This window comes from Hemitrygon akajei, chromosome 15 (assembly GCF_048418815.1).
Source record: "Hemitrygon akajei chromosome 15, sHemAka1.3, whole genome shotgun sequence".
NCBI lineage: Eukaryota > Metazoa > Chordata > Chondrichthyes > Myliobatiformes > Dasyatidae > Hemitrygon > Hemitrygon akajei.
The window spans coordinates 5240434-5266728 of NC_133138.1; the positions used below are offsets into that span (position 1 = coordinate 5240434).

Here is a 26295-nt window from a genome sequence, read left to right on the forward strand (position 1 = left end):
GCTTGATGCCTTTGTTGTGTAGGTCTTTTTTAAATGGGTTATTTTGTGATTCTTTGCTTTGTAGCTGCTTGTAAGAGAATGAATCTCAGGGTTGCGTAGTGTATTCATACATACTTTGATAATCTTTAATGAGCAATGCTTCAAAAAGGTGGCATCCATCATTACGGACCCCATCACCCAGGCCATGCCCTGTTCTCAGTGCTACCATCGGGGAGGAGGGACAGGAGCCTGAAGACACACACTCAATGATTCAGAAACAGCTTCTTCTCCTCTGCTATCAGATTTCTGAATGGACAATGAATCCATGAATACTACCTCAATATTTTTTGCACTACTTAATTAATTTAACAATTATATATATATATATTTACTGTAATTTACGGTTTTTAATATTGCAAGATAGTTTTGCTGCTAAAACCGCAAATTTTACGATGTATCCTGGTGATATTAAACCTGATTCTGATTCTAAAAGTACTTTGAACGTCATCTTTCCTGATTCAGGAACAGGCAGAGCATTAAATCTGCATCTAATCCCTTTAATTTAATAAAGAAAAACATTGAGACACTGTTCAAGACAAAGTGATAAAATCTCTTTATTCGCGAGACACCAATCAACGTATCCACAATCACCTTACGTTTGAGTCGTACCATATTTCAAAGATGCAAGCTTTGTGCAATTAATTTCTTCAGTGTCACAAGAGTTTACATTGAAGTCACTTACGAAAATGTCGAGGCATTGATTTGATTTACGATACAATACAGAGGTACAAAAGCAGCTGTCTGCAGTGCACGGAGCCCAATGCATAGGCCTGCTGAGCTAACACAAGCGCTAAAAAATAGTGCGTGAGCTGTCTTTTTCCTGGGCAGAAGCAAGCAGAAGATGATGAGGTGGGAATGTTTCTCCTAAAGTGGTTAAAAAAAAGAACAGCAAATAACCCATCTGTACCCCCTCCCTCACCAAAGCACGGCATTCCTGACTGAATGGGAGGCAAGGCTCTTGTGTAACAAAATGCCCTCCTCGTGTTCCTCTACCACAGGCTTAAGGGCAAAATGGCCTCACAGCTCAACAGAAGAAGGGAACAAGAAGACTTTGAATCTTTACAGTTACATTCGTTGATCACCCGGGGGTGGGGGATGTTATCCCCAGGCAGTGTGCAGGACAAGAAGTTGACTGTTTGGGGTAGTGGGACAGACTGGTTTCAACAGGATTGTTTGTTTAGCACTTTGGGATTGTAGCTAAGGGTTAAGGAACTGGTTGCTAAGGGCCATGGGATGTTTGCTATTGGTCAAGGGTCTGGTTGCTAAGGGATACGAGATTGATTGCTTAGGATCATTTAGTGGTTGATAATGGTCAGGGGACTGGTTACTTGTGGCTATGGAATGGATGCTAAAGGTCAAGATGTTGGTTAGTAACTAACTGCTAAGGGCATGGGATTGTAGCTAAGGGTCAAGGGACAAGTTGCTAAGGGCCTTGGGATGGTTGCTATTGGTCAAGGGTCTGGTTGCTAAGGGATCTGAGACTGATCATGAGATGGTTCTAAGGATTGTGTGACTGGTTGGTGAAGGCCATGAGACTGGTTGCTAAGAGCCATGGGTGGTTGCTAATGGTCAAGGGTCTGGTTGCTAAGGGCTACAGAACTTGGGCCCTCTCCCTAGGGGAGTGGGGAAGAACATTTGTACATACCAGAAAAGATATTGGGAGCAGATACAACAGGAACCCTCAGAAGAGATACTGGTATTGTCTGCCTGTACTGCACTCTCTCTGTACCTGTAGCACTTTACTCTGCGTTCTGTAACTGTTTTACCTGAATGTACTGATGCAACGAAACGATCTGTACAGATGACATGCAAAACAAAGTTGTCCACTGTACCTTGGCACATGTGGCAATTTACCAAAAGGCAGTAGGGCCCTGGGAAACAGAGTCAAAGAGTTGGTGTGTCTTCCTCTTGTCCTCTGACTTTGAGCAACCAACGGAGGGAGGGGGAGGGTGAGGGTGAGAGTTAGTAGGGAAGTCCATTGGCCATGCGGGGATGGGTGTGTTCTGGAGTGGAATAGAAACTCCGATTCACTGAAAGAGGCCAATTTGCCAGGGCTGCTGAAGCCTAGTTGCCTTTGGATGGTGCGTCCTAGTTAAACCAGGTCTTAGTTCCTTGCCTGTTCTCCAAAAACACTGAACTGACACCAATTTAAATTGGTAACACTTGATTCCCAATACATTCAGGGCCCACAGCAGGATCAAACTGTGAGGAGACTGAAACTTTGCTCTAGACTGGACATCCCCTGGAGAGGGGAAGAGGGGATACTCAGCCCTGTTTCTTTGGGGTGGGGGGAGAGGCATGTCAAACTGATGTCAGAACCATCAGAGGAAGCTCATTTGGAAGATCTACAATTTGCAAACGTACAAACTGCGTTGAAAATCATTGCTCTCCAAGTAAAAGTGAGGTCTCGTGGGGATTACAAGAGAGCCCTCCTTTAAAAAAACTGGAAACCAGTTCCCGTTTCCCTCCTGAGACCTTGGACTGATCTCGAAAAAGAAAGCACTTTCAACCGTTTCAGTCGCGGCTGAGGTGTGAAGGAAGGGACCGGGAGAAGATCCAATCCCAGGAAACGTTGGTTGAATCCCTCAGTGTTACTAACTGATGCTGCCTTATTGAGATGATAGATCTTTCATCCCGTGTATTCTCTACGACTGAACTCTAGAAATCATTAATTCCCCCTTCCCAAGTCAATGCTTTAATTGCAAAGGCTAGAGTTAATTTTTGCACCTAGCATTATAGATTAAAAACATGCATCTCAGGCAAGTCAGAAAATTATCACTGGATTATCACAATTTAAAAATACACTTCCACTGTAAACAGATTTGAATGATAGGTATCACTGTAAACATGCCTTTACGACAAATATTGCCTTTCAGGGTACAAAAAAGGATGGTGTGATATGAAATTCATCACTCTCTCTGCTAAACGCGGGGTTGCGAGAGAGGGGACTCGTCCCACTCAGCTGTGATTCCACCAAGCAATCCACCTCTCCCCCAGGGGAAGCAAGAGTCCAGCGGGGAGGTGACAGGGAGATATCGTACTGGCGTGCAGGTCAGTCACGGATAGCAGCATGAGACGGGGTGGCGAGATTTCAGCTGGGGAGAGAAAATAAGAGAGAGGGATGGGGAGAGAGAAATACAGCGAGAGAGAGATGGGAGAGGAGATGAGGGAGAAAGTGATCGGGGAGAGAGAGAGAGGGGGAGAGAGAAATACAGTGAGAGAGATGGGAGAGGAGATGAGGGAGAAAGTGATAGGGGAGAGAGAGAAAGAGAGGGGAGAGAGATGGGGAAAAGAGAGATAGAGGAGAGAGGGGGTGAGAGCGATGGGCGAGCGAGAAATAAAGATGGGGAGAGAGAGAAATACAGCGAGAGAGAGAGATGGGAGAGGGAGATAGGGGAGAGAGAGAAGGGAGAGAGATGGGGAATAGAGAGAGAGAGATGGAGAGAGAGAATGAATGAGTACAAACCACAAAACTTTAGCATTGCCCCCACCCCCACCCCCCCACCACCATCTCCACCGTCTGCTCTTGAGAACATCCCAGGGCATGGAAAGCACTCACGATGTTCAGGTGAAGGTCCCTCTCCACCGTTACATTTATTCAGCCCTTCATTTTAACAGAGGGAGATGTCTCACACCTTATTACACCAGGCTGAGCTGGTTGGTGTTTAGGAGGGTTTTGAATATGAGGTGAGAGCTTGGGTCCATGGGAATAGGGAATGATCTGATTTGGGGATGAGGTAGCGATTGGAACCAGAGGGCATAGGTTTAAAGTGAGAGGAGAGATTTAATAGGAACCTGAGGGGCAACTTTTCAGTGTAAATGTACCTGCCTCAATGACTTCCCCTGGTCAGTGTACGGGACGAGCTGTCAGAGGTCAGTGTACGGGACGAGCTGTCAGAGGTCAGTGTACGGGACGAGCTGTCAGAGGTCAGTGTATGGAGAGAGCTGTCAGAGGTCAGTGTATGGAGAGAGCTGTCAGAGGTCAGTGTACGGGACGAGCTGTCAGAGGTCAGTGTACGGGACGAGCTGTCAGAGGTCAGTGTACGGGACGAGCTGTCAGAGGTCAGTGTATGGAGAGAGCTGTCAGAGGTCAGTGTATGGAGAGAGCTGTCAGAGGTCAGTGTATGGAGAGAGCTGTCGGAGGTCAGTGTTCGGGACGAGCTGTCAGAGGTCAGTGTATGGAGAGAGCTGTCAGAGGTCAGTGTACGGGACGAGCTGTCAGAGGTCAGTGTTCAGGATGAGTTGTCAGAGGTCAGTGCATGGAGAGAGCTGTCAGAGGTCAGTGTATGGAGAGAGCTGTCAGAGGTCAGTGTTCGGGACGAGCTGTCAGAGGTCAGTGTACGGGACGAGCTGTCAGAGGTCAGTGTACGGGACGAGCTGTCAGAGGTCAGTGTACGGGACGAGCTGTCGGAGGTCAGTGTATGGAGAGAGCTGTCAGAGGTCAGTGTATGGAGAGAGCTGTCAGAGGTCAGTGTTCGGGACGAGCTGACAGAGGTCAGTGTACAGGACGAGCTGTCAGAGGTCAGTGTACAGGACGAGCTGTCAGAGGTCAGTGTACGGGACGAGCTGTCAGAGGTCAGTGTTCGGGACGAGCTGTCAGAGGTCAGTGTATGGAGAGAGCTGTCAGAGGTCAGTGTACAGGACGAGCTGTCAGAGGTCAGTGTACGGGACGAGCTGTCAGAGGTCAGTGTTCGGGACGAGCTGTCAGAGGTCAGTGTATGGAGAGAGCTGTCAGAGGTCAGTGTATGGAGAGAGCTGTCAGAGGTCAGTGTTCGGGACGAGCTGTCAGAGGTCAGTGTATGGAGAGAGCTGTCAGAGGTCAGTGTATGGAGAGAGCTGTCAGAGGTCAGTGTTCGGGACGAGCTGTCAGAGGTCAGTGTATGGAGAGAGCTGTCAGAGGTCAGTGTTCGGGACGAGCTGTCAGAGGTCAGTGTTCGGGACGAGCTGTCAGAGGTCAGTGTACGGGACGAGCTGTCGGAGGACAGTGTATGGAGAGAGCTGTCGGAGGTCAGTGTATGGAGAGAGCTGTCGGAGGTCAGTGTATGGAGAGAGCTGTCAGAGGTCAGTGTATGGAGAGAGCTGTCAGAGGACAGTGTATGGAGAGAGCTGTCGGAGGTCAGTGTATGGAGAGAGCTGTCAGAGGTCAGTGTATGGAGAGAGCTGTCAGAGGTCAGTGTACGGAGAGAGCTGTCAGAGGTCAGTGTATGGAGAGAGCTGTCAGAGGTCAGTGTACGGGACGAGTTGTCAGAGGTCAGTGTATGGAGAGAGCTGTCAGAGGTCAGTGTACGGGACGAGCTGTCAGAGGTCAGTGTATGGAGAGAGCTGTCAGAGGTCAGTGTATGGAGAGAGCTGTCAGAGGTCAGTGTACGGGACGAGCTGTCAGAGGTCAGTGTATGGAGAGAGCTGTCAGAGGTCAGTGTACGGGACGAGCTGTCAGAGGTCAGTGTATGGAGAGAGCTGTCAGAGGTCAGTGTATGGCGATAGCTGTCAGAGGTCAGTGTATGGAGAGAGCTGTCAGAGGTCAGTGTATGGAGAGAGCTGTCAGAGGTCAGTGTATGGAGAGAGCTGTCAGAGGTCAGTGTTCGGGACGAGCTGTCGGAGGTCAGTGTACGGGACGAGCTGTCAGAGGTCAGTGTATGGAGAGAGCTGTCAGAGGTCAGTGTACGGGACGAGCTGTCGGAGGTCAGTGTATGGAGAGAGCTGTCAGAGGTCAGTGTACGGGACGAGCTGTCAGAGGTCAGTGTATGGAGAGAGCTGTCAGAGGTCAGTGTATGGAGAGAGCTGTCAGAGGTCAGTGTACGGGACGAGCTGTCAGAGGTCAGTGTATGGAGAGAGCTGTCAGAGGTCAGTGTTCGGGACGAGCTGTCGGAGGTCAGTGTATGGAGAGAGCTGTCAGAGGTCAGTGTACGGGACGAGCTGTCGGAGGTCAGTGTACGGAGAGAGCTGTCGGAGGTCAGTGTATGGAGAGAGCTGTCAGAGGTCAGTGTATGGAGAGAGCTGTCAGAGGTCAGTGTATGGAGAGAGCTGTCAGAGGTCAGTGTACGGGACGAGCTGTCAGAGGTCAGTGTTCGGGACGAGCTGTCAGAGGTCAGTGTATGGAGAGAGCTGTCAGAGGTCAGTGTATGGAGAGAGCTGTCGGAGGTCAGTGTATGGAGAGAGCTGTCGGAGGTCAGTGTACGGGACGAGCTGTCAGAGGTCAGTGTACGGGACGAGCTGTCAGAGGTCAGTGTATGGAGAGAGCTGTCAGAGGTCAGTGTATGGAGAGAGCTGTCAGAGGTCAGTGTACGGGACGAGCTGTCAGAGGTCAGTGTATGGAGAGAGCTGTCGGAGGTCAGTGTATGGAGAGAGCGGTCGGAGGTCAGTGTATGGAGAGAGCTGTCAGAGGTCAGTGTATGGAGAGAGCTGTCAGAGGTCAGTGTATGGAGAGAGCTGTCGGAGGTCAGTGTATGGAGAGAGCTGTCGGAGGTCAGTGTATGGAGAGAGATGTCAGAGGTCAGTGTATGGAGAGAGCTGTCAGAGGTCAGTTTATGGAGAGAGCTGTCGGAGGTCAGTGTTCGGGACGAGCTGTCAGAGGTCAGTGTTCGGGACGAGCTGTCAGAGGTCAGTGTATGGAGAGAGCTGTCGGAGGTCAGTGTATGGAGAGAGCTGTCAGAGGTCAGTGTACGGGACGAGCTGTCAGAGGTCAGTGTTCGGGACGAGCTGTCAGAGGTCAGTGTATGGAGAGAGCTGTCAGAGGTCAGTGTATGGGACGAGCTGTCAGAGGTCAGTGTACGGGACGAGCTGTCAGAGGTCAGTGTACGGGACGAGCTGTCAGAGGTCAGTGTATGGAGAGAGCTGTCAGAGGTCAGTGTACGGGACGAGCTGTCAGAGGTCAGTGTATGGAGAGAGCTGTCGGAGGTCAGTGTACAGGACGAGCTGTCGGAGGTCAGTGTATGGAGAGAGCTGTCAGAGGACAGTGTACGGGACGAGCTGTCAGAGGTCAGTGTATGGAGAGAGCTGTCAGAGGTCAGTGTACGGGACGAGCTGTCAGAGGTCAGTGTATGGAGAGAGCTGTCAGAGGTCAGTGTATGGAGAGAGCTGTCGGAGGTCAGTGTATGGAGAGAGCTGTCAGAGGTCAGTGTATGGAGAGAGCTGTCAGAGGTCAGTGTACAGGACGAGCTGTCAGAGGTCAGTGTATGGAGAGAGCTGTCAGAGGTCAGTGTACGGAGAGAGCTGTCAGAGGTCAGTGTACGGGACGAGCTGTCAGAGGTCAGTGTATGGAGAGAGCTGTCAGAGGTCAGTGTACAGGACGAGCTGTCAGAGGTCAGTGTATGGAGAGAGCTGTCGGAGGTCAGTGTATGGAGAGAGCTGTCAGAGGTCAGTGTATGGAGAGAGCTGTCAGAGGTCAGTGTACGGGACGAGCTGTCAGAGGTCAGTGTATGGAGAGAGCTGTCAGAGGTCAGTGTATGGGACGAGCTGTCAGAGGTCAGTGTATGGAGAGAGCTGTCAGAGGTCAGTGTATGGAGAGAGCTGTCAGAGGTCAGTGTACGGGACGAGCTGTCAGAGGTCAGTGTATGGAGAGAGCTGTCAGAGGTCAGTGTATGGAGAGAGCTGTCAGAGGTCAGTGTATGGAGAGAGCTGTCAGAGGTCAGTGTATGGAGAGAGCTGTCAGAGGTCAGTGTACGGGACGAGCTGTCGGAGGTCAGTGTTCGGGACGAGCTGTCAGAGGTCAGTGTATGGAGAGAGCTGTCAGAGGTCAGTGTACGGGACGAGCTGTCAGAGGTCAGTGTACGGAGAGAGCTGTCAGAGGTCAGTGTACGGGACGAGCTGTCAGAGGTCAGTGTTCGGGACGAGCTGTCAGAGGTCAGTGTACGGGACGAGCTGTCAGAGGTCAGTGTATGGAGAGAGCTGTCAGAGGTCAGTGTATGGGACGAGCTGTCAGAGGTCAGTGTACGGGACGAGCTGTCAGAGGTCAGTGTACGGAGAGAGCTGTCAGAGGTCAGTGTATGGAGAGAGCTGTCAGAGGTCAGTGTACGGGACGAGCTGTCAGAGGTCAGTGTATGGAGAGAGCTGTCGGAGGTCAGTGTACGGAGAGAGCTGTCAGAGGTCAGTGTATGGAGAGAGCTGTCAGAGGTCAGTGTACGGGACGAGCTGTCAGAGGTCAGTGTACGGGACGAGCTGTCGGAGGTCAGTGTATGGAGAGAGCTGTCAGAGGTCAGTGTACGGGACGAGCTGTCAGAGGTCAGTGTATGGAGAGAGCTGTCAGAGGTCAGTGTATGGAGAGAGCTGTCAGAGGACAGTGTACGGGACGAGCTGTCAGAGGACAGTGTACGGGATGAGTTGTCAGAGGTCAGTGTATGGAGAGAGCTGTCAGAGGTCAGTGTATGGGACGAGCTGTCAGAGGTCAGTGTATGGGACGAGCTGTCAGAGGTCAGTGTATGGAGAGAGCTGTCAGAGGTCAGTGTATGGAGAGAGCTGTCAGAGGTCAGTGTACGGAGAGAGCTGTCAGAGGTCAGTGTATGGAGAGAGCTGTCAGAGGTCAGTGTATGGAGAGAGCTGTCAGAGGTCAGTGTTCGGGACGAGCTGTCGGAGGTCAGTGTACGGGACGAGCTGTCAGAGGTCAGTGTATGGAGAGAGCTGTCAGAGGTCAGTGTACGGGACGAGCTGTCAGAGGTCAGTGTATGGAGAGAGCTGTCAGAGGTCAGTGTATGGAGAGAGCTGTCAGAGGTCAGTGTATGGAGAGAGCTGTCAGAGGTCAGTGTACGGAGAGAGCTGTCGGAGGTCAGTGTATGGAGAGAGCTGTCAGAGGTCAGTGTATGGAGAGAGCTGTCAGAGGTCAGTGTTCGGGACGAGCTGTCGGAGGTCAGTGTACGGGACGAGCTGTCAGAGGTCAGTGTATGGAGAGAGCTGTCAGAGGTCAGTGTACGGGACGAGCTGTCAGAGGTCAGTGTACGGAGAGAGCTGTCAGAGGTCAGTGTACGGAGAGAGCTGTCGGAGGTCAGTGTACGGAGAGAGCTGTCGGAGGTCAGTGTATGGAGAGAGCTGTCAGAGGTCAGTGTATGGAGAGAGCTGTCAGAGGTCAGTGTACGGGACGAGCTGTCAGAGGTCAGTGTACGGGACGAGCTGTCAGAGGTCAGTGTTCGGGACGAGCTGTCAGAGGTCAGTGTACGGGACGAGCTGTCAGAGGTCAGTGTTCGGGACGAGCTGTCAGAGGTCAGTGTACGGGACGAGCTGTCAGAGGTCAGTGTACGGGACGAGCTGTCAGAGGTCAGTGTACGGAGAGAGCTGTCAGAGGTCAGTGTACGGGACGAGCTGTCGGAGGTCAGTGTATGGAGAGAGCTGTCAGAGGTCAGTGTACGGGACGAGCTGTCGGAGGTCAGTGTATGGAGAGAGCTGTCAGAGGTCAGTGTATGGAGAGAGCTGTCAGAGGTCAGTGTACGGGACGAGCTGTCGGAGGTCAGTGTATGGAGAGAGCTGTCAGAGGTCAGTGTATGGAGAGAGCTGTCAGAGGTCAGTGTTCGGGACGAGCTGTCGGAGGTCAGTGTACGGGACGAGCTGTCGGAGGTCACTGTATGGAGAGAGCTGTCAGAGGTCAGTGTACGGGACGAGCTGTCAGAGGTCAGTGTACGGGACGAGCTATCGGAGGTCAGTGTACGGGACGAGTTGTCGGAGGTCAGTGTACGGGACGAGCTGTCGGAGGTCAGTGTATGGGACGAGCTGTCGGAGGTCACTGTATGGAGAGAGCTGTCAGAGGTCAGTGTACGGGACGAGCTGTCAGAGGTCAGTGTATGGAGAGAGCTGTCAGAGGTCAGTGTATCGAGAGAGCTGTCGGAGGTCAGTGTATGGAGAGAGCTGTCAGAGGTCAGTGTTCGGGACGAGCTGTCAGAGGTCAGTGTATGGAGAGAGCTGTCAGAGGTCAGTGTACGGGACGAGCTGTCAGAGGACAGTGTACGGGACGAGCTGTCAGAGGTCAGTGTACGGGACGAGCTGTCAGAGGTCAGTGTATGGAGAGAGCTGTCAGAGGTCAGTGTACGGGACGAGCTGTCAGAGGTCAGTGTATGGAGAGAGCTGTCAGAGGTCAGTGTATGGAGAGAGCTGTCAGAGGTCAGTGTACGGGACGAGCTGTCAGAGGTCAGTGTATGGAGAGAGCTGTCAGAGGTCAGTGTACGGGACGAGCTGTCAGAGGTCAGTGTTCGGGACGAGCTGTCAGAGGTCAGTGTACGGGACGAGCTGTCAGAGGTCAGTGTTCGGGACGAGCTGTCAGAGGTCAGTGTACGGGACGAGCTGTCAGAGGTCAGTGTACGGGACGAGCTGTCAGAGGTCAGTGTACGGAGAGAGCTGTCAGAGGTCAGTGTACGGGACGAGCTGTCGGAGGTCAGTGTATGGAGAGAGCTGTCAGAGGTCAGTGTACGGGACGAGCTGTCGGAGGTCAGTGTATGGAGAGAGCTGTCAGAGGTCAGTGTACGGGACGAGCTGTCAGAGGACAGTGTACGGGACGAGCTGTCAGAGGTCAGTGTACGGGACGAGCTGTCAGAGGTCAGTGTATGGAGAGAGCTGTCAGAGGTCAGTGTACGGGACGAGCTGTCAGAGGTCAGTGTATGGAGAGAGCTGTCAGAGGTCAGTGTATGGAGAGAGCTGTCAGAGGTCAGTGTACGGGACGAGCTGTCAGAGGTCAGTGTACGGGACGAGCTGTCAGAGGTCAGTGTATGGAGAGAGCTGTCAGAGGTCAGTGTACGGGGAGAGCTGTCAGAGGTCAGTGTACGGGACGAGCTGTCAGAGGTCAGTGTACGGGACGAGCTGTCAGAAGTCAGTGTATGGAGAGAGCTGTCGGAGGTCAGTGTATGGCGAGAGCTGTCGGAGGTCAGTGTATGGAGAGAGCTGTCAGAGGTCAGTGTATGGAGAGAGCTGTCAGAGGTCAGTGTATGGAGAGAGCTGTCAGAGGTCAGTGTATGGAGAGAGCTGTCAGAGGTCAGTGTACGGGACGAGCTGTCAGAGGTCAGTGTTCGGGACGAGCTGTCAGAGGTCAGTGTATGGAGAGAGCTGTCGGAGGTCAGTGTTCGGGACGAGCTGTCAGAGGTCAGTGTACGGGACGAGCTGTCAGAGGTCAGTGTACGGGACGAGCTGTCAGAGGTCAGTGTATGGAGAGAGCTGTCAGAGGTCAGTGTACGGGACGAGCTGTCAGAGGTCAGTGTATGGAGAGAGCTGTCAGAGGTCAGTGTACGGGACGAGCTGTCAGAGGTCAGTGTATGGAGAGAGCTGTCAGAGGTCAGTGTACGGGGAGAGCTGTCAGAGGTCAGTGTACGGGACGAGCTGTCAGAGGTCAGTGTATGGAGAGAGCTGTCAGAGGACAGTGTACGGGACGAGCTGTCAGAGGTCAGTGTATGGAGAGAGCTGTCAGAGGTCAGTGTACGGGACGAGCTGTCAGAGGTCAGTGTATGGAGAGAGCTGTCAGAGGTCAGTGTACGGGGAGAGCTGTCAGAGGTCAGTGTACGGGACGAGCTGTCAGAGGTCAGTGTATGGAGAGAGCTGTCAGAGGTCAGTGTATGGAGAGAGCTGTCAGAGGACAGTGTACGGGACGAGCTGTCGGAGGTCAGTGTATGGAGAGAGCTGTCAGAGGTCAGTGTTCGGGACGAGCTGTCAGAGGTCAGTGTATGGAGAGAGCTGTCAGAGGTCAGTGTATGGAGAGAGCTGTCAGAGGTCAGTGTACGGAGAGAGCTGTCAGAGGTCAGTGTATGGAGAGAGCTGTCAGAGGTCAGTGTACGGGATGAGCTGTCAGAGGTCAGTGTATGGAGAGAGCTGTCAGAGGTCAGTGTACGGGATGAGCTGTCAGAGGTCAGTGTATGGAGAGAGCTGTCAGAGGTCAGTGTATGGAGAGAGCTGTCAGAGGTCAGTGTATGGAGAGAGCTGTCAGAGGTCAGTGTACGGGACGAGCTGTCAGAGGTCAGTGTACGGGACGAGCTGTCAGAGGTCAGTGTATGGAGAGAGCTGTCGGAGGTCAGTGTACGGGACGAGCTGTCAGAGGTCAGTGTATGGAGAGAGCTGTCAGAGGTCAGTGTACGGGACGAGCTGTCAGAGGTCAGTGTATGGAGAGAGCTGTCAGAGGTCAGTGTATGGAGAGAGCTGTCAGAGGTCAGTGTATGGAGAGAGCTGTCAGAGGTCAGTGTACGGGACGAGCTGTCAGAGGTCAGTGTACGGGACGAGCTGTCAGAGGTCAGTGTATGGAGAGAGCTGTCAGAGGTCAGTGTACTTGACGAGCTGTCGGAGGTCAGTGTACGGGACGAGCTGTCAGAGGTCAGTGTACGGGACGAGCTGTCAGAGGTCAGTGTTCGGGACGAGCTGTCAGAGGTCAGTGTATGGAGAGAGCTGTCAGAGGTCAGTGTACGGGACGAGCTGTCAGAGGTCAGTGTACGGGACGAGCTGTCAGAGGTCACTGTACGGGACGAGCTGTCAGAGGTCAGTGTATGGAGAGAGCTGTCAGAGGTCAGTGTTCGGGACGAGCTGTCAGAGGTCAGTGTACGGGACGAGCTGTCGGAGGTCAGTGTATGGAGAGAGCTGTCAGAGGTCAGTGTATGGAGAGAGCTGTCAGAGGTCAGTGTTCGGGACGAGCTGTCAGAGGTCAGTGTACGGGACGAGCTGTCAGAGGTCAGTGTACGGGACGAGCTGTCAGAGGTCAGTGTTCGGGACGAGCTGTCAGAGGTCAGTGTATGGAGAGAGCTGTCAGAGGTCAGTGTACGGGACGAGCTGTCAGAGGTCAGTGTACGGGACGAGCTGTCAGAGGTCACTGTACGGGACGAGCTGTCAGAGGTCAGTGTATGGAGAGAGCTGTCAGAGGTCAGTGTTCGGGACGAGCTGTCAGAGGTCAGTGTACGGGACGAGCTGTCGGAGGTCAGTGTATGGAGAGAGCTGTCAGAGGTCAGTGTTCAGGACGAGCTGTCAGAGGTCAGTGTACGGGACGAGCTGTCAGAGGTCAGTGTACGGGACGAGCTGTCAGAGGTCACTGTACGGGACGAGCTGTCAGAGGTCAGTGTATGGAGAGAGCTGTCAGAGGTCAGTGTTCGGGACGAGCTGTCAGAGGTCAGTGTACGGGACGAGCTGTCAGAGGTCAGTGTACGGGACGAGCTGTCAGAGGTCAGTGTTCGGGACGAGCTGTCAGAGGTCAGTGTACAGGACGAGCTGTCAGAGGTCAGTGTATGGAGAGAGCTGTCAGAGGTCAGTGTATGGAGAGAGCTGTCAGAGGTCAGTGTATGGAGAGAGCTGTCAGAGGTCAGTGTACGGAGAGAGCTGTCAGAGGTCAGTGTACGGAGAGAGCTGTCAGAGGTCAGTGTACGGGACGAGCTGTCAGAGGTCAGTGTATGGAGAGAGCTGTCAGAGGTCAGTGTACGGGACGAGCTGTCAGAGGTCAGTGTATGGAGAGAGCTGTCAGAGGTCAGTGTATGGAGAGAGCTGTCAGAGGTCAGTGTATGGAGAGAGCTGTCAGAGGTCACTGTATGGAGAGAGCTGTCAGAGGTCAGTGTACGGGACGAGCTGTCAGAGGTCAGTGTACGGGACGAGCTGTCAGAGGTCAGTGTACGGGACGAGCTGTCGGAGGTCAGTGTTAGGGACGAGCTGTCGGAGGTCAGTGTACGGGACGAGCTGTCAGAGGTCAGTGTACGGGACGAGCTGTCAGAGGTCAGTGTACGGGACGAGCTGTCAGAGGTCAGTGTATGGAGAGAGCTGTCAGAGGTCAGTGTATGGAGAGAGCTGTCAGAGGTCAGTGTACGGTGAGAGCTGTCAGAGGTCAGTGTACGGAGAGAGCTGTCAGAGGTCAGTGTACTTGACGAGCTGTCGGAGGTCAGTGTACGGGACGAGCTGTCGGAGGTCAGTGTATGGAGAGAGCTGTCAGAGGTCAGTGTACGGGACGAGCTGTCGGAGGTCAGTGTACGGGACGAGCTGTCAGAGGTCAGTGTATGGAGAGAGCTGTCAGAGGTCAGTGTTCGGGACGAGCTGTCGGAGGTCAGTGTACGGGACGAGCTGTCGGAGGTCAGTGTATGGGACGAGCTGTCGGAGGTCAGTGTATGGAGAGAGCTGTCGGAGGTCAGTGTACGGGACGAGCTGTCAGAGGTCAGTGTACGGGACGAGTTGTCAGAGGTCAGTGTACGGGACGAGCTGTCAGAGGTCAGTGTACGGGACGAGCTGTCAGAGGTCAGTGTATGGAGAGAGCTGTCAGAGGTCAGTGTATGGAGAGAGCTGTCAGAGGTCAGTGTACGGGACGAGCTGTCAGAGGTCAGTGTACGGAGAGAGCTGTCAGAGGTCAGTGTACGGGACGAGCTGTCAGAGGTCAGTGTTCGGGACGAGCTGTCAGAGGTCAGTGTACGGGACGAGCTGTCAGAGGTCAGTGTACGGGACGAGCTGTCAGAGGTCAGTGTATGGAGAGAGCTGTCAGAGGTCAGTGTTCGGGACGAGCTGTCAGAGGTCAGTGTATGGAGAGAGCTGTCAGAGGTCAGTGTTCGGGAATAGCTGTCAGAGGTCAGTGTACGGGACGAGCTGTCAGAGGTCAGTGTTCGGGACGAGCTGTCAGAGGTCAGTGTATGGAGAGAGCTGTCAGAGGTCAGTGTACGGGACGAGCTGTCAGAGGTCAGTGTATGGAGAGAGCTGTCAGAGGTCAGTGTTCGGGACGAGCTGTCAGAGGTCAGTGTACGGGACGAGCTGTCAGAGGTCAGTGTATGGAGAGAGCTGTCAGAGGTCAGTGTACGGGACGAGCTGTCAGAGGTCAGTGTATGGAGAGAGCTGTCAGAGGTCAGTGTTCGGGACGAGCTGTCAGAGGTCAGTGTACGGGACGAGCTGTCAGAGGTCAGTGTTCGGGACGAGCTGTCAGAGGTCAGTGTATGGAGAGAGCTGTCAGAGGTCAGTGTTCGGGACGAGCTGTCAGAGGTCAGTGTTCGGGACGAGCTGTCAGAGGTCAGTGTACGGGACGAGCTGTCAGAGGTCAGTGTATGGAGAGAGCTGTCAGAGGTCAGTGTTCGGGACGAGCTGTCAGAGGTCAGTGTACGGGACGAGCTGTCAGAGGTCAGTGTTCGGGACGAGCTGTCAGAGGTCAGCGTATGGAGAGAGCTGTCAGAGGTCAGTGTACGGGACGAGCTGTCAGAGGTCAGTGTTCGGGACGAGCTGTCAGAGGTCAGTGTACGGAGAGAGCTGTCAGAGGTCAGTGTACGGGACGAGCTGTCAGCGGTCAGTGTACGGGACGAGCTGTCAGAGGTCAGTGTTCGGGACGAGCTGTCAGAGGTCAGTGTATGGAGAGAGCTGTCAGAGGTCAGTGTACGGGACGAGCTGTCAGAGGTCAGTGTATGGAGAGAGCTGTCAGAGGTCAGTGTTCGGGACGAGCTGTCAGAGGTCAGTGTACGGGACGAGCTGTCAGAGGTCAGTGTATGGAGAGAGCTGTCAGAGGTCAGTGTACGGGACGAGCTGTCAGAGGTCAGTGTATGGAGAGAGCTGTCAGAGGTCAGTGTTCGGGACGAGCTGTCAGAGGTCAGTGTACGGGACGAGCTGTCAGAGGTCAGTGTTCGGGACGAGCTGTCAGAGGTCAGTGTATGGAGAGAGCTGTCAGAGGTCAGTGTACGGGATGAGCTGTCGGAGGTCAGTGTACGGGACGAGCTGTCGGAGGTCAGTGTATGGAGAGAGCTGTCAGAGGTCAGTGTATGGAGAGAGCTGTCAGAGGTCAGTGTACGGGACGAGCTGTCAGAGGTCAGTGTATGGAGAGAGCTGTCAGAGGTCAGTGTATAGAGAGAGCTGTCAGAGGTCAGTGTATGGAGAGAGCTGTCAGAGGTCAGTGTACGGGATGAGCTGTCGGAGGTCAGTGTACGGAGAGAGCTGTCAGAGGTCAGTGTATAGAGAGAGCTGTCGGAGGTCAGTGTATGGAGAGAGCTGTCAGAGGTCAGTGTACGGGACGAGCTGTCAGAGGTCAGTGTATGGAGAGAGCTGTCAGAGGTCAGTGTACGGGACGAGCTGTCAGAGGTCAGTGTATGGAGAGAGCTGTCAGAGGTCAGTGTACGGGACGAGCTGTCAGAGGTCAGTGTACGGGACGAGCTGTCAGAGGTCAGTGTATGGAGAGAGCTGTCAGAGGTCAGTGTTCGGGATGAGCTGTCAGAGGTCAGTGTACGGGACGAGCTGTCAGAGGTCAGTGTACGGGACGAGCTGTCAGAGGTCAGTGTACGGAGAGAGCTGTCAGAGGTCAGTGTACGGAGAGAGCTGTCAGAGGTCAGTGTATGGAGAGAGCTGTCAGAGGTCAGTGTATGGAGAGAGCTGTCAGAGGTCAGTGTACGGGACGAGCTGTCAGAGGTCAGTGTACGGGACGAGCTGTCAGAGGTCAGTGTACGGAGAGAGCTGTCAGAGGTCAGTGTATGGAGAGAGCTGTCAGAGGTCAGTGTATGGAGAGAGCTGTCAGAGGTCAGTGTATGGAGAGAGCTGTCAGAGGTCAGTGTACGGGACGAGCTGTCAGAGGTCAGTGTACGGGTCGAACTGTCAGAGGTCAGTGTACAGAGAGAGCTGTCAGAGGTCAGTGTACGGGACGAGCTGTCAGAGGTCAGTGTTCGGGACGAGCTGTCAGAGGTCAGTGTACGGGACGAGCTGTCAGAGGTCAGTGTTCGGGACGAGCTGTCAGAGGTCAGTGTATGGAGAGAGCTGTCAGAGGTCAGTGTACGGGACGAGCTGTCGGAGGTCAGTGTACGGGACGAGCTGTCGGAGGTCAGTGTATGGAGAGAGCTGTCAGAGGTCAGTGTATGGAGAGAGCTGTCAGAGGTCAGTGTATGGAGAGAGCTGTCAGAGGTCAGTGTACGGGACGAGCTGTCAGAGGTCAGTGTATGGAGAGAGCTGTCGGAGGTCAGTGTATGGAGAGAGCTGTCAGAGGTCAGTGTACGGGACGAGCTGTCAGAGGTCAGTGTTCGGGACGAGCTGTCAGAGGTCAGTGTACGGGACGAGCTGTCAGAGGTCAGTGTATGGAGAGAGCTGTCAGAGGTCAGTGTATGGAGAGAGCTGTCAGAGGTCAGTGTACGGGACGAGCTGTCAGAGGTCAGTGTACGGAGAGAGCTGTCAGAGGTCAGTGTACGGGACGAGCTGTCAGAGGTCAGTGTTCGGGACGAGCTGTCAGAGGTCAGTGTACGGGACGAGCTGTCAGAGGTCAGTGTACGGGACGAGCTGTCAGAGGTCAGTGTATGGAGAGAGCTGTCAGAGGTCAGTGTTCGGGACGAGCTGTCAGAGGTCAGTGTATGGAGAGAGCTGTCAGAGGTCAGTGTTCGGGAATAGCTGTCAGAGGTCAGTGTACGGGACGAGCTGTCAGAGGTCAGTGTTCGGGACGAGCTGTCAGAGGTCAGTGTATGGAGAGAGCTGTCAGAGGTCAGTGTACGGGACGAGCTGTCAGAGGTCAGTGTATGGAGAGAGCTGTCAGAGGTCAGTGTTCGGGACGAGCTGTCAGAGGTCAGTGTACGGGACGAGCTGTCAGAGGTCAGTGTATGGAGAGAGCTGTCAGAGGTCAGTGTACGGGACGAGCTGTCAGAGGTCAGTGTATGGAGAGAGCTGTCAGAGGTCAGTGTTCGGGACGAGCTGTCAGAGGTCAGTGTACGGGACGAGCTGTCAGAGGTCAGTGTTCGGGACGAGCTGTCAGAGGTCAGTGTATGGAGAGAGCTGTCAGAGGTCAGTGTTCGGGACGAGCTGTCAGAGGTCAGTGTTCGGGACGAGCTGTCAGAGGTCAGTGTACGGGACGAGCTGTCAGAGGTCAGTGTATGGAGAGAGCTGTCAGAGGTCAGTGTTCGGGACGAGCTGTCAGAGGTCAGTGTACGGGACGAGCTGTCAGAGGTCAGTGTTCGGGACGAGCTGTCAGAGGTCAGCGTATGGAGAGAGCTGTCAGAGGTCAGTGTACGGGACGAGCTGTCAGAGGTCAGTGTTCGGGACGAGCTGTCAGAGGTCAGTGTACGGAGAGAGCTGTCAGAGGTCAGTGTACGGAGAGAGCTGTCAGAGGTCAGTGTATGGAGAGAGCTGTCAGAGGTCAGTGTTCGGGACGAGCTGTCAGAGGTCAGTGTACGGGACGAGCTGTCAGAGGTCAGTGTATGGAGAGAGCTGTCAGAGGTCAGTGTACGGGACGAGCTGTCAGAGGTCAGTGTATGGAGAGAGCTGTCAGAGGTCAGTGTTCGGGACGAGCTGTCAGAGGTCAGTGTACGGGACGAGCTGTCAGAGGTCAGTGTTCGGGACGAGCTGTCAGAGGTCAGTGTATGGAGAGAGCTGTCAGAGGTCAGTGTACGGGATGAGCTGTCGGAGGTCAGTGTACGGGACGAGCTGTCGGAGGTCAGTGTATGGAGAGAGCTGTCAGAGGTCAGTGTATGGAGAGAGCTGTCAGAGGTCAGTGTACGGGACGAGCTGTCAGAGGTCAGTGTATGGAGAGAGCTGTCAGAGGTCAGTGTATAGAGAGAGCTGTCAGAGGTCAGTGTATGGAGAGAGCTGTCAGAGGTCAGTGTACGGGATGAGCTGTCGGAGGTCAGTGTACGGAGAGAGCTGTCAGAGGTCAGTGTATAGAGAGAGCTGTCGGAGGTCAGTGTATGGAGAGAGCTGTCAGAGGTCAGTGTACGGGACGAGCTGTCAGAGGTCAGTGTATGGAGAGAGCTGTCAGAGGTCAGTGTACGGGACGAGCTGTCAGAGGTCAGTGTATGGAGAGAGCTGTCAGAGGTCAGTGTACGGGACGAGCTGTCAGAGGTCAGTGTACGGGACGAGCTGTCAGAGGTCAGTGTATGGAGAGAGCTGTCAGAGGTCAGTGTTCGGGATGAGCTGTCAGAGGTCAGTGTACGGGACGAGCTGTCAGAGGTCAGTGTACGGGACGAGCTGTCAGAGGTCAGTGTACGGAGAGAGCTGTCAGAGGTCAGTGTACGGAGAGAGCTGTCAGAGGTCAGTGTATGGAGAGAGCTGTCAGAGGTCAGTGTATGGAGAGAGCTGTCAGAGGTCAGTGTACGGGACGAGCTGTCAGAGGTCAGTGTACGGGACGAGCTGTCAGAGGTCAGTGTACGGAGAGAGCTGTCAGAGGTCAGTGTATGGAGAGAGCTGTCAGAGGTCAGTGTATGGAGAGAGCTGTCAGAGGTCAGTGTATGGAGAGAGCTGTCAGAGGTCAGTGTACGGGACGAGCTGTCAGAGGTCAGTGTACGGGTCGAACTGTCAGAGGTCAGTGTACAGAGAGAGCTGTCAGAGGTCAGTGTACGGGACGAGCTGTCAGAGGTCAGTGTTCGGGACGAGCTGTCAGAGGTCAGTGTACGGGACGAGCTGTCAGAGGTCAGTGTTCGGGACGAGCTGTCAGAGGTCAGTGTATGGAGAGAGCTGTCAGAGGTCAGTGTACGGGACGAGCTGTCGGAGGTCAGTGTACGGGACGAGCTGTCGGAGGTCAGTGTATGGAGAGAGCTGTCAGAGGTCAGTGTATGGAGAGAGCTGTCAGAGGTCAGTGTATGGAGAGAGCTGTCAGAGGTCAGTGTACGGGACGAGCTGTCAGAGGTCAGTGTATGGAGAGAGCTGTCGGAGGTCAGTGTATGGAGAGAGCTGTCGGAGGTCAGTGTATGGAGAGAGCTGTCGGAGGTCAGTGTATGGAGAGAGCTGTCAGAGGTCAGTGTACGGGACGAGCTGTCAGAGGTCAGTGTTCGGGACGAGCTGTCAGAGGTCAGTGTTCGGGACGAGCTGTCAGAGGTCAGTGTATGGAGAGAGCTGTCGGAGGTCAGTGTACGGGACGAGCTGTCAGAGGTCAGTGTTCGGGACGAGCTGTCAGAGGTCAGTGTACGGGACGAGCTGTCAGAGGTCAGTGTACGGGACGAGCTGTCAGAGGTCAGTGTATGGAGAGAGCTGTCAGAGGTCAGTGTACGGGACGAGCTGTCGGAGGTCAGTGTACGGGACGAGCTGTCGGAGGTCAGTGTATGGAGAGAGCTGTCAGAGGTCAGTGTATGGAGAGAGCTGTCAGAGGTCAGTGTTCGGGACGAGCTGTCGGAGGTCAGTGTTCGGGACGAGCTGTCAGAGGTCAGTGTATGGAGAGAGCTGTCAGAGGTCAGTGTTCGGGACGAGCTGTCAGAGGTTAGTGTTCGGGACGAGCTGTCAGAGGTCAGTGTACGGGACGAGCTGTCAGATGTCAGTGTATGGAGAGAGCTGTCAGAGGTCAGTGTACGGGACGAGCTGTCAGAGGTCAGTGTACGGGACGAGCTGTCAGAGGTCAGTGTTCGGGACGAGCTGTCAGAGGTCAGTGTACGGGACGAGCTGTCAGAGGTCAGTGTACGGGACGAGCTGTCAGAGGTCAGTGTACGGGACGAGCTGTCGGAGGTCAGTGTACGGGACGAGCTGTCGGAGGTCAGTGTACGGGACGAGCTGTCAGAGGTCAGTGTATGGAGAGAGCTGTCAGAGGTCAGTGTACGGGACGAGCTGTCAGAGGTCAGTGTTCGGGACGAGCTGTCAGAGGTCAGTGTATGGAGAGAGCTGTCAGAGGTCAGTGTACGGGATGAGCTGTCGGAGGTCAGTGTACGGGACGAGCTGTCGGAGGTCAGTGTATGGAGAGAGCTGTCGGAGGTCAGTGTATGGAGAGAGCTGTCAGAGGTCAGTGTACGGGACGAGCTGTCAGAGGTCAGTGTATGGAGAGAGCTGTCAGAGGTCAGTGTATAGAGAGAGCTGTCAGAGGTCAGTGTATGGAGAGAGCTGTCAGAGGTCAGTGTATGGAGAGAGCTGTCGGAGGTCAGTGTACGGGATGAGCTGTCGGAGGTCAGTGTACGGAGAGAGCTGTCAGAGGTCAGTGTATAGAGAGAGCTGTCGGAGGTCGGTGTATGGAGAGAGCTGTCAGAGGTCAGTGTACGGGACGAGCTGTCAGAGGTCAGTGTATGGAGAGAGCTGTCAGAGGTCAGTGTACGGGACGAGCTGTCAGAGGTCAGTGTATGGAGAGAGCTGTCAGAGGTCAGTGTACGGGACGAGCTGTCAGAGGTCAGTGTATGGAGAGAGCTGTCAGAGGTCAGTGTACGGAGAGAGCTGTCAGAGGTCAGTGTATGGAGAGAGCTGTCAGCGGTCAGTGTACGGAGAGAGCTGTCAGAGGTCAGTGTATGGGACGAGCTGTCAGAGGTCAGTGTATGGAGAGAGCTGTCAGAGGTCAGTGTTCGGGATGAGCTGTCAGAGGTCAGTGTACGGGACGAGCTGTCAGAGGTCAGTGTACGGGACGAGCTGTCAGAGGTCAGTGTACGGGACGAGCTGTCAGAGGTCAGTGTATGGGACGAGCTGTCAGAGGTCAGTGTATGGAGAGAGCTGTCAGAGGTCAGTGTTCGGGATGAGCTGTCAGAGGTCAGTGTACGGGACGAGCTGTTAGAGGTCAGTGTATGGAGAGAGCTGTCAGAGGTCAGTGTATGGAGAGAGCTGTCAGAGGTCAGTGTATGGAGAGAGCTGTCAGAGGTCAGTGTATGGAGAGAGCTGTCAGAGGTCAGTGTACGGGATGAGCTGTCAGAGGTCAGTGTATGGAGAGAGCTGTCAGAGGTCAGTGTATGGAGAGAGCTGTCAGAGGTCAGTGTACGGTGAGAGCTGTCAGAGGTCAGTGTACGGGACGAGCTGTCAGAGGTCAGTGTATGGAGAGAGCTGTCAGAGGTCAGTGTATGGAGAGAGCTGTCAGAGGTCAGTGTACGGGACGAGCTGTCAGAGGTCAGTGTATGGAGAGAGCTGTCAGAGGTCAGTGTATGGAGAGAGCTGTCAGAGGTCAGTGTATGGAGAGAGCTGTCAGAGGTCAGTGTTCGGGATGAGCTGTCAGAGGTCAGTGTACGGGACGAGCTGTCAGAGGTCAGTGTACGGGACGAGCTGTCAGAGGTCAGTGTACGGAGAGAGCTGTCAGAGGTCAGTGTACGGAGAGAGCTGTCAGAGGTCAGTGTATGGAGAGAGCTGTCAGAGGTCAGTGTATGGAGAGAGCTGTCAGAGGTCAGTGTACGGGACGAGCTGTCAGAGGTCAGTGTACGGGACGAGCTGTCAGAGGTCAGTGTACGGAGAGAGCTGTCAGAGGTCAGTGTATGGAGAGAGCTGTCAGAGGTCAGTGTATGGAGAGAGCTGTCAGAGGTCAGTGTATGGAGAGAGCTGTCAGAGGTCAGTGTACGGGACGAGCTGTCAGAGGACAGTGTACGGGACGAGCTGTCAGAGGACAGTGTACGGGACGAGCTGTCAGAGGTCAGTGTATGGAGAGAGCTGTCAGAGGTCAGTGTATGGAGAGAGCTGTCAGAGGTCAGTGTACGGGATGAGCTGTCAGAGGTCAGTGTACGGGACGAGCTGTCAGAGGTCAGTGTATGGAGAGAGCTGTCGGAGGTCAGTGTATGGAGAGAGCTGTCAGAGGTCAGTGTACGGGACGAGCTGTCGGAGGTCAGTGTATGGAGAGAGCTGTCGGAGGACAGTGTACGGGACGAGCTGTCAGAGGTCAGTGTATGGAGAGAGCTGTCAGAGGTCAGTGTATGGAGAGAGCTGTCAGAGGTCAGTGTACGGGATGAGCTGTCAGAGGTCAGTGTTCGGGACGAGCTGTCAGAGGTCAGTGTACGGGACGAGCTGTCAGAGGTCAGTGTACGGGACGAGCTGTCAGAGGTCAGTGTTCGGGACGAGCTGTCAGAGGTCAGTGTATGGAGAGAGCTGTCAGAGGTCAGTGTACGGGACGAGCTGTCGGAGGTCAGTGTACGGGACGAGCTGTCGGAGGTCAGTGTATGGAGAGAGCTGTCAGAGGTCAGTGTATGGAGAGAGCTGTCAGAGGTCAGTGTATGGAGAGAGCTGTCAGAGGTCAGTGTACGGGACGAGCTGTCAGAGGTCAGTGTATGGAGAGAGCTGTCGGAGGTCAGTGTATGGAGAGAGCTGTCAGAGGTCAGTGTACGGGACGAGCTGTCAGAGGTCAGTGTTCGGGACGAGCTGTCAGAGGTCAGTGTTCGGGACGAGCTGTCAGAGGTCAGTGTATGGAGAGAGCTGTCGGAGGTCAGTGTACGGGACGAGCTGTCAGAGGTCAGTGTTCGGGACGAGCTGTCAGAGGTCAGTGTACGGGACGAGCTGTCAGAGGTCAGTGTACGGGACGAGCTGTCAGAGGTCAGTGTATGGAGAGAGCTGTCAGAGGTCAGTGTACGGGACGAGCTGTCGGAGGTCAGTGTACGGGACGAGCTGTCGGAGGTCAGTGTATGGAGAGAGCTGTCAGAGGTCAGTGTATGGAGAGAGCTGTCAGAGGTCAGTGTTCGGGACGAGCTGTCGGAGGTCAGTGTTCGGGACGAGCTGTCAGAGGTTAGTGTTCGGGACGAGCTGTCAGAGGTTAGTGTTCGGGACGAGCTGTCAGAGGTTAGTGTTCGGGACGAGCTGTCAGAGGTTAGTGTTCGGGACGAGCTGTCAGAGGTCAGTGTACGGGACGAGCTGTCAGAGGTCAGTGTATGGAGAGAGCTGTCAGAGGTCAGTGTACGGGACGAGCTGTCAGAGGTCAGTGTTCGGGACGAGCTGTCAGAGGTCAGTGTACGGGACTAGCTGTCAGAGGTCAGTGTACGGGACGAGCTGTCAGAGGTCAGTGTACGGGACGAGCTGTCGGAGGTCAGTGTACGGGACGAGCTGTCGGAGGTCAGTGTACGGGACGAGCTGTCAGAGGTCAGTGTATGGAGAGAGCTGTCAGAGGTCAGTGTACGGGACGAGCTGTCGGAGGTCAGTGTACGGGACGAGCTGTCGGAGGTCAGTGTACGGGACGAGCTGTCGGAGGTCAGTGTATGGAGAGAGCTGTCAGAGGTCAGCGTATGGAGAGAGCTGTCAGAGGTCAGTGTTCGGGACGAGCTGTCAGAGGTCAGTGTACGGGACGAGCTGTCAGAGGTCAGTGTTCGGGACGAGCTGTCAGAGGTCAGTGTACGGGACGAGCTGTCAGAGGTCAGTGTACGGGACGAGCTGTCAGAGGTCAGTGTATGGAGAGAGCTGTCAGAGGTCAGTGTATGGAGAGAGCTGTCAGAGGTCAGTGTTCGGGACGAGCTGTCAGAGGTCAGTGTATGGAGAGAGCTGTCAGAGGTCAGTGTATGGAGAGAGCTGTCAGAGGTCAGTGTTCGGGACGAGCTGTCAGAGGTCAGTGTTCGGGACGAGCTGTCAGAGGTCAGTGTACGGGATGAGCTGTCAGAGGTCAGTGTACGGGACGAGCTGTCGGAGGTCAGTGTACGGGATGAGCTGTCAGAGGTCAGTGTACGGGACGAGCTGTCAGAGGTCAGTGTATGGAGAGAGCTGTCAGAGGTCAGTGTACGGGACGAGCTGTCAGAGGTCAGTGTACGGAGAGAGCTGTCAGAGGTCAGTGTATGGAGAGAGCTGTCAGAGGTCAGTGTATGGAGAGAGCTGTCGGAGGTCAGTGTACGGGACGAGCTGTCAGAGGTCAGTGTACGGGACGAGCTGTCAGAGGTCAGTGTTCGGGACGAGCTGTCAGAGGTCAGTGTACGGGACGAGCTGTCAGAGGTCAGTGTATGGAGAGAGCTGTCAGAGGTCAGTGTATGGGACGAGCTGTCAGAGGTCAGTGTATGGGACGAGCTGTCGGAGGTCAGTGTATGGAGAGAGCTGTCAGAGGTCAGTGTATGGAGAGAGCTGTCAGAGGTCAGTGTACGGGACGAGCTGTCAGCGGTCAGTGTACGGAGAGAGCTGTCAGAGGTCAGTGTATGGGACGAGCTGTCAGAGGTCAGTGTACGGGACGAGCTGTCAGAGGTCAGTGTACGGGACGAGCTGTCAGAGGTCAGTGTTCGGGACGAGCTGTCAGAGGTCAGTGTATGGAGAGAGCTGTCAGAGGTCAGTGTATGGAGAGAGCTGTCAGAGGTCAGTGTTCGGGATGAGCTGTCAGAGGTCAGTGTACGGGACGAGCTGTCAGAGGTCAGTGTACGGGACGAGCTGTCAGAGGTCAGTGTACGGAGAGAGCTGTCAGAGGTCAGTGTACGGAGAGAGCTGTCAGAGGTCAGTGTATGGAGAGAGCTGTCAGAGGTCAGTGTATGGAGAGAGCTGTCAGAGGTCAGTGTACGGGACGAGCTGTCAGAGGTCAGTGTACGGGACGAGCTGTCAGAGGTCAGTGTACGGAGAGAGCTGTCAGAGGTCAGTGTACGGAGAGAGCTGTCAGAGGTCAGTGTATGGAGAGAGCTGTCAGAGGTCAGTGTATGGAGAGAGCTGTCAGAGGTCAGTGTATGGAGAGAGCTGTCAGAGGTCAGTGTACGGGACGAGCTGTCAGAGGTCAGTGTACGGGTCGAGCTGTCAGAGGTCAGTGTACGGGACGAGCTGTCAGAGGTCAGTGTATGGAGAGAGCTGTCAGAGGTCAGTGTATGGAGAGAGCTGTCAGAGGTCAGTGTATGGAGAGAGCTGTCAGAGGTCAGTGTACGGGACGAGCTGTCGGAGGTCAGTGTACGGGACGAGCTGTCGGAGGTCAGTGTATGGAGAGAGCTGTCAGAGGTCAGTGTATGGAGAGAGCTGTCAGAGGTCAGTGTACGGGACGAGCTGTCAGAGGTCAGTGTATGGAGAGAGCTGTCGGAGGTCAGTGTATGGAGAGAGCTGTCAGAGGTCAGTGTACGGGACGAGCTGTCAGAGGTCAGTGTTCGGGACGAGCTGTCAGAGGTCAGTGTTCGGGACGAGATGTCAGAGGTCAGTGTATGGAGAGAGCTGTCGGAGGTCAGTGTACGGGACGAGCTGTCAGAGGTCAGTGTTCGGGACGAGCTGTCAGAGGTCAGTGTATGGAGAGAGCTGTCAGAGGTCAGTGTACGGGACGAGCTGTCGGAGGTCAGTGTACGGGACGAGCTGTCGGAGGTCAGTGTATGGAGAGAGCTGTCAGAGGTCAGTGTATGGAGAGAGCTGTCAGAGGTCAGTGTATGGAGAGAGCTGTCAGAGGTCAGTGTTCGGGACGAGCTGTCAGAGGTCAGTGTATGGAGAGAGCTGTCGGAGGTCAGTGTATGGAGAGAGCTGTCAGAGGTCAGTGTTCGGGACGAGCTGTCGGAGGTCAGTGTTCGGGACGAGCTGTCGGAGGTCAGTGTATGGGACGAGCTGTCAGAGGTCAGTGTATGGAGAGAGCTGTCAGAGGTCAGTGTACGGAGAGAGCTGTCAGAGGTCTGTGTACGGGACGAGCTGTCAGAGGTCAGTGTACGGGACGAGCTGTCAGAGGTCAGTGTTCGGGACGAGCTGTCAGAGGTCAGTGTACGGGACGAGCTGTCAGAGGTCAGTGTATGGAGAGAGCTGTCAGAGGTCAGTGTATGGGACGAGCTGTCAGAGGTCAGTGTATGGGACGAGCTGTCGGAGGTCAGTGTATGGAGAGAGCTGTCAGAG

The 26295-nt window shown here is 54.6% G+C and overlaps 1 protein-coding gene across 2 annotated transcripts in view; it reads right to left on the reverse strand.

The window, feature by feature from the left end:
- Positions 1–568: 568 nt before the first annotated feature.
- LOC140739122 (calcium/calmodulin-dependent protein kinase type II subunit alpha) overlaps positions 569–26295 on the reverse strand; it is a 285295-nt gene continuing 259568 nt past the window's right edge. The window contains exon 17 of one of the 2 annotated variants that reach the window (XM_073067093.1): positions 569–3134. In XM_073067093.1, the coding sequence (XP_072923194.1) occupies positions 2998–3134 (137 nt within the window). In that variant the 3' untranslated portion in view covers positions 569–2997. The remainder of the gene's footprint in view (positions 3135–26295) is intronic. The other variant, XM_073067092.1, reaches the window with a different exon arrangement.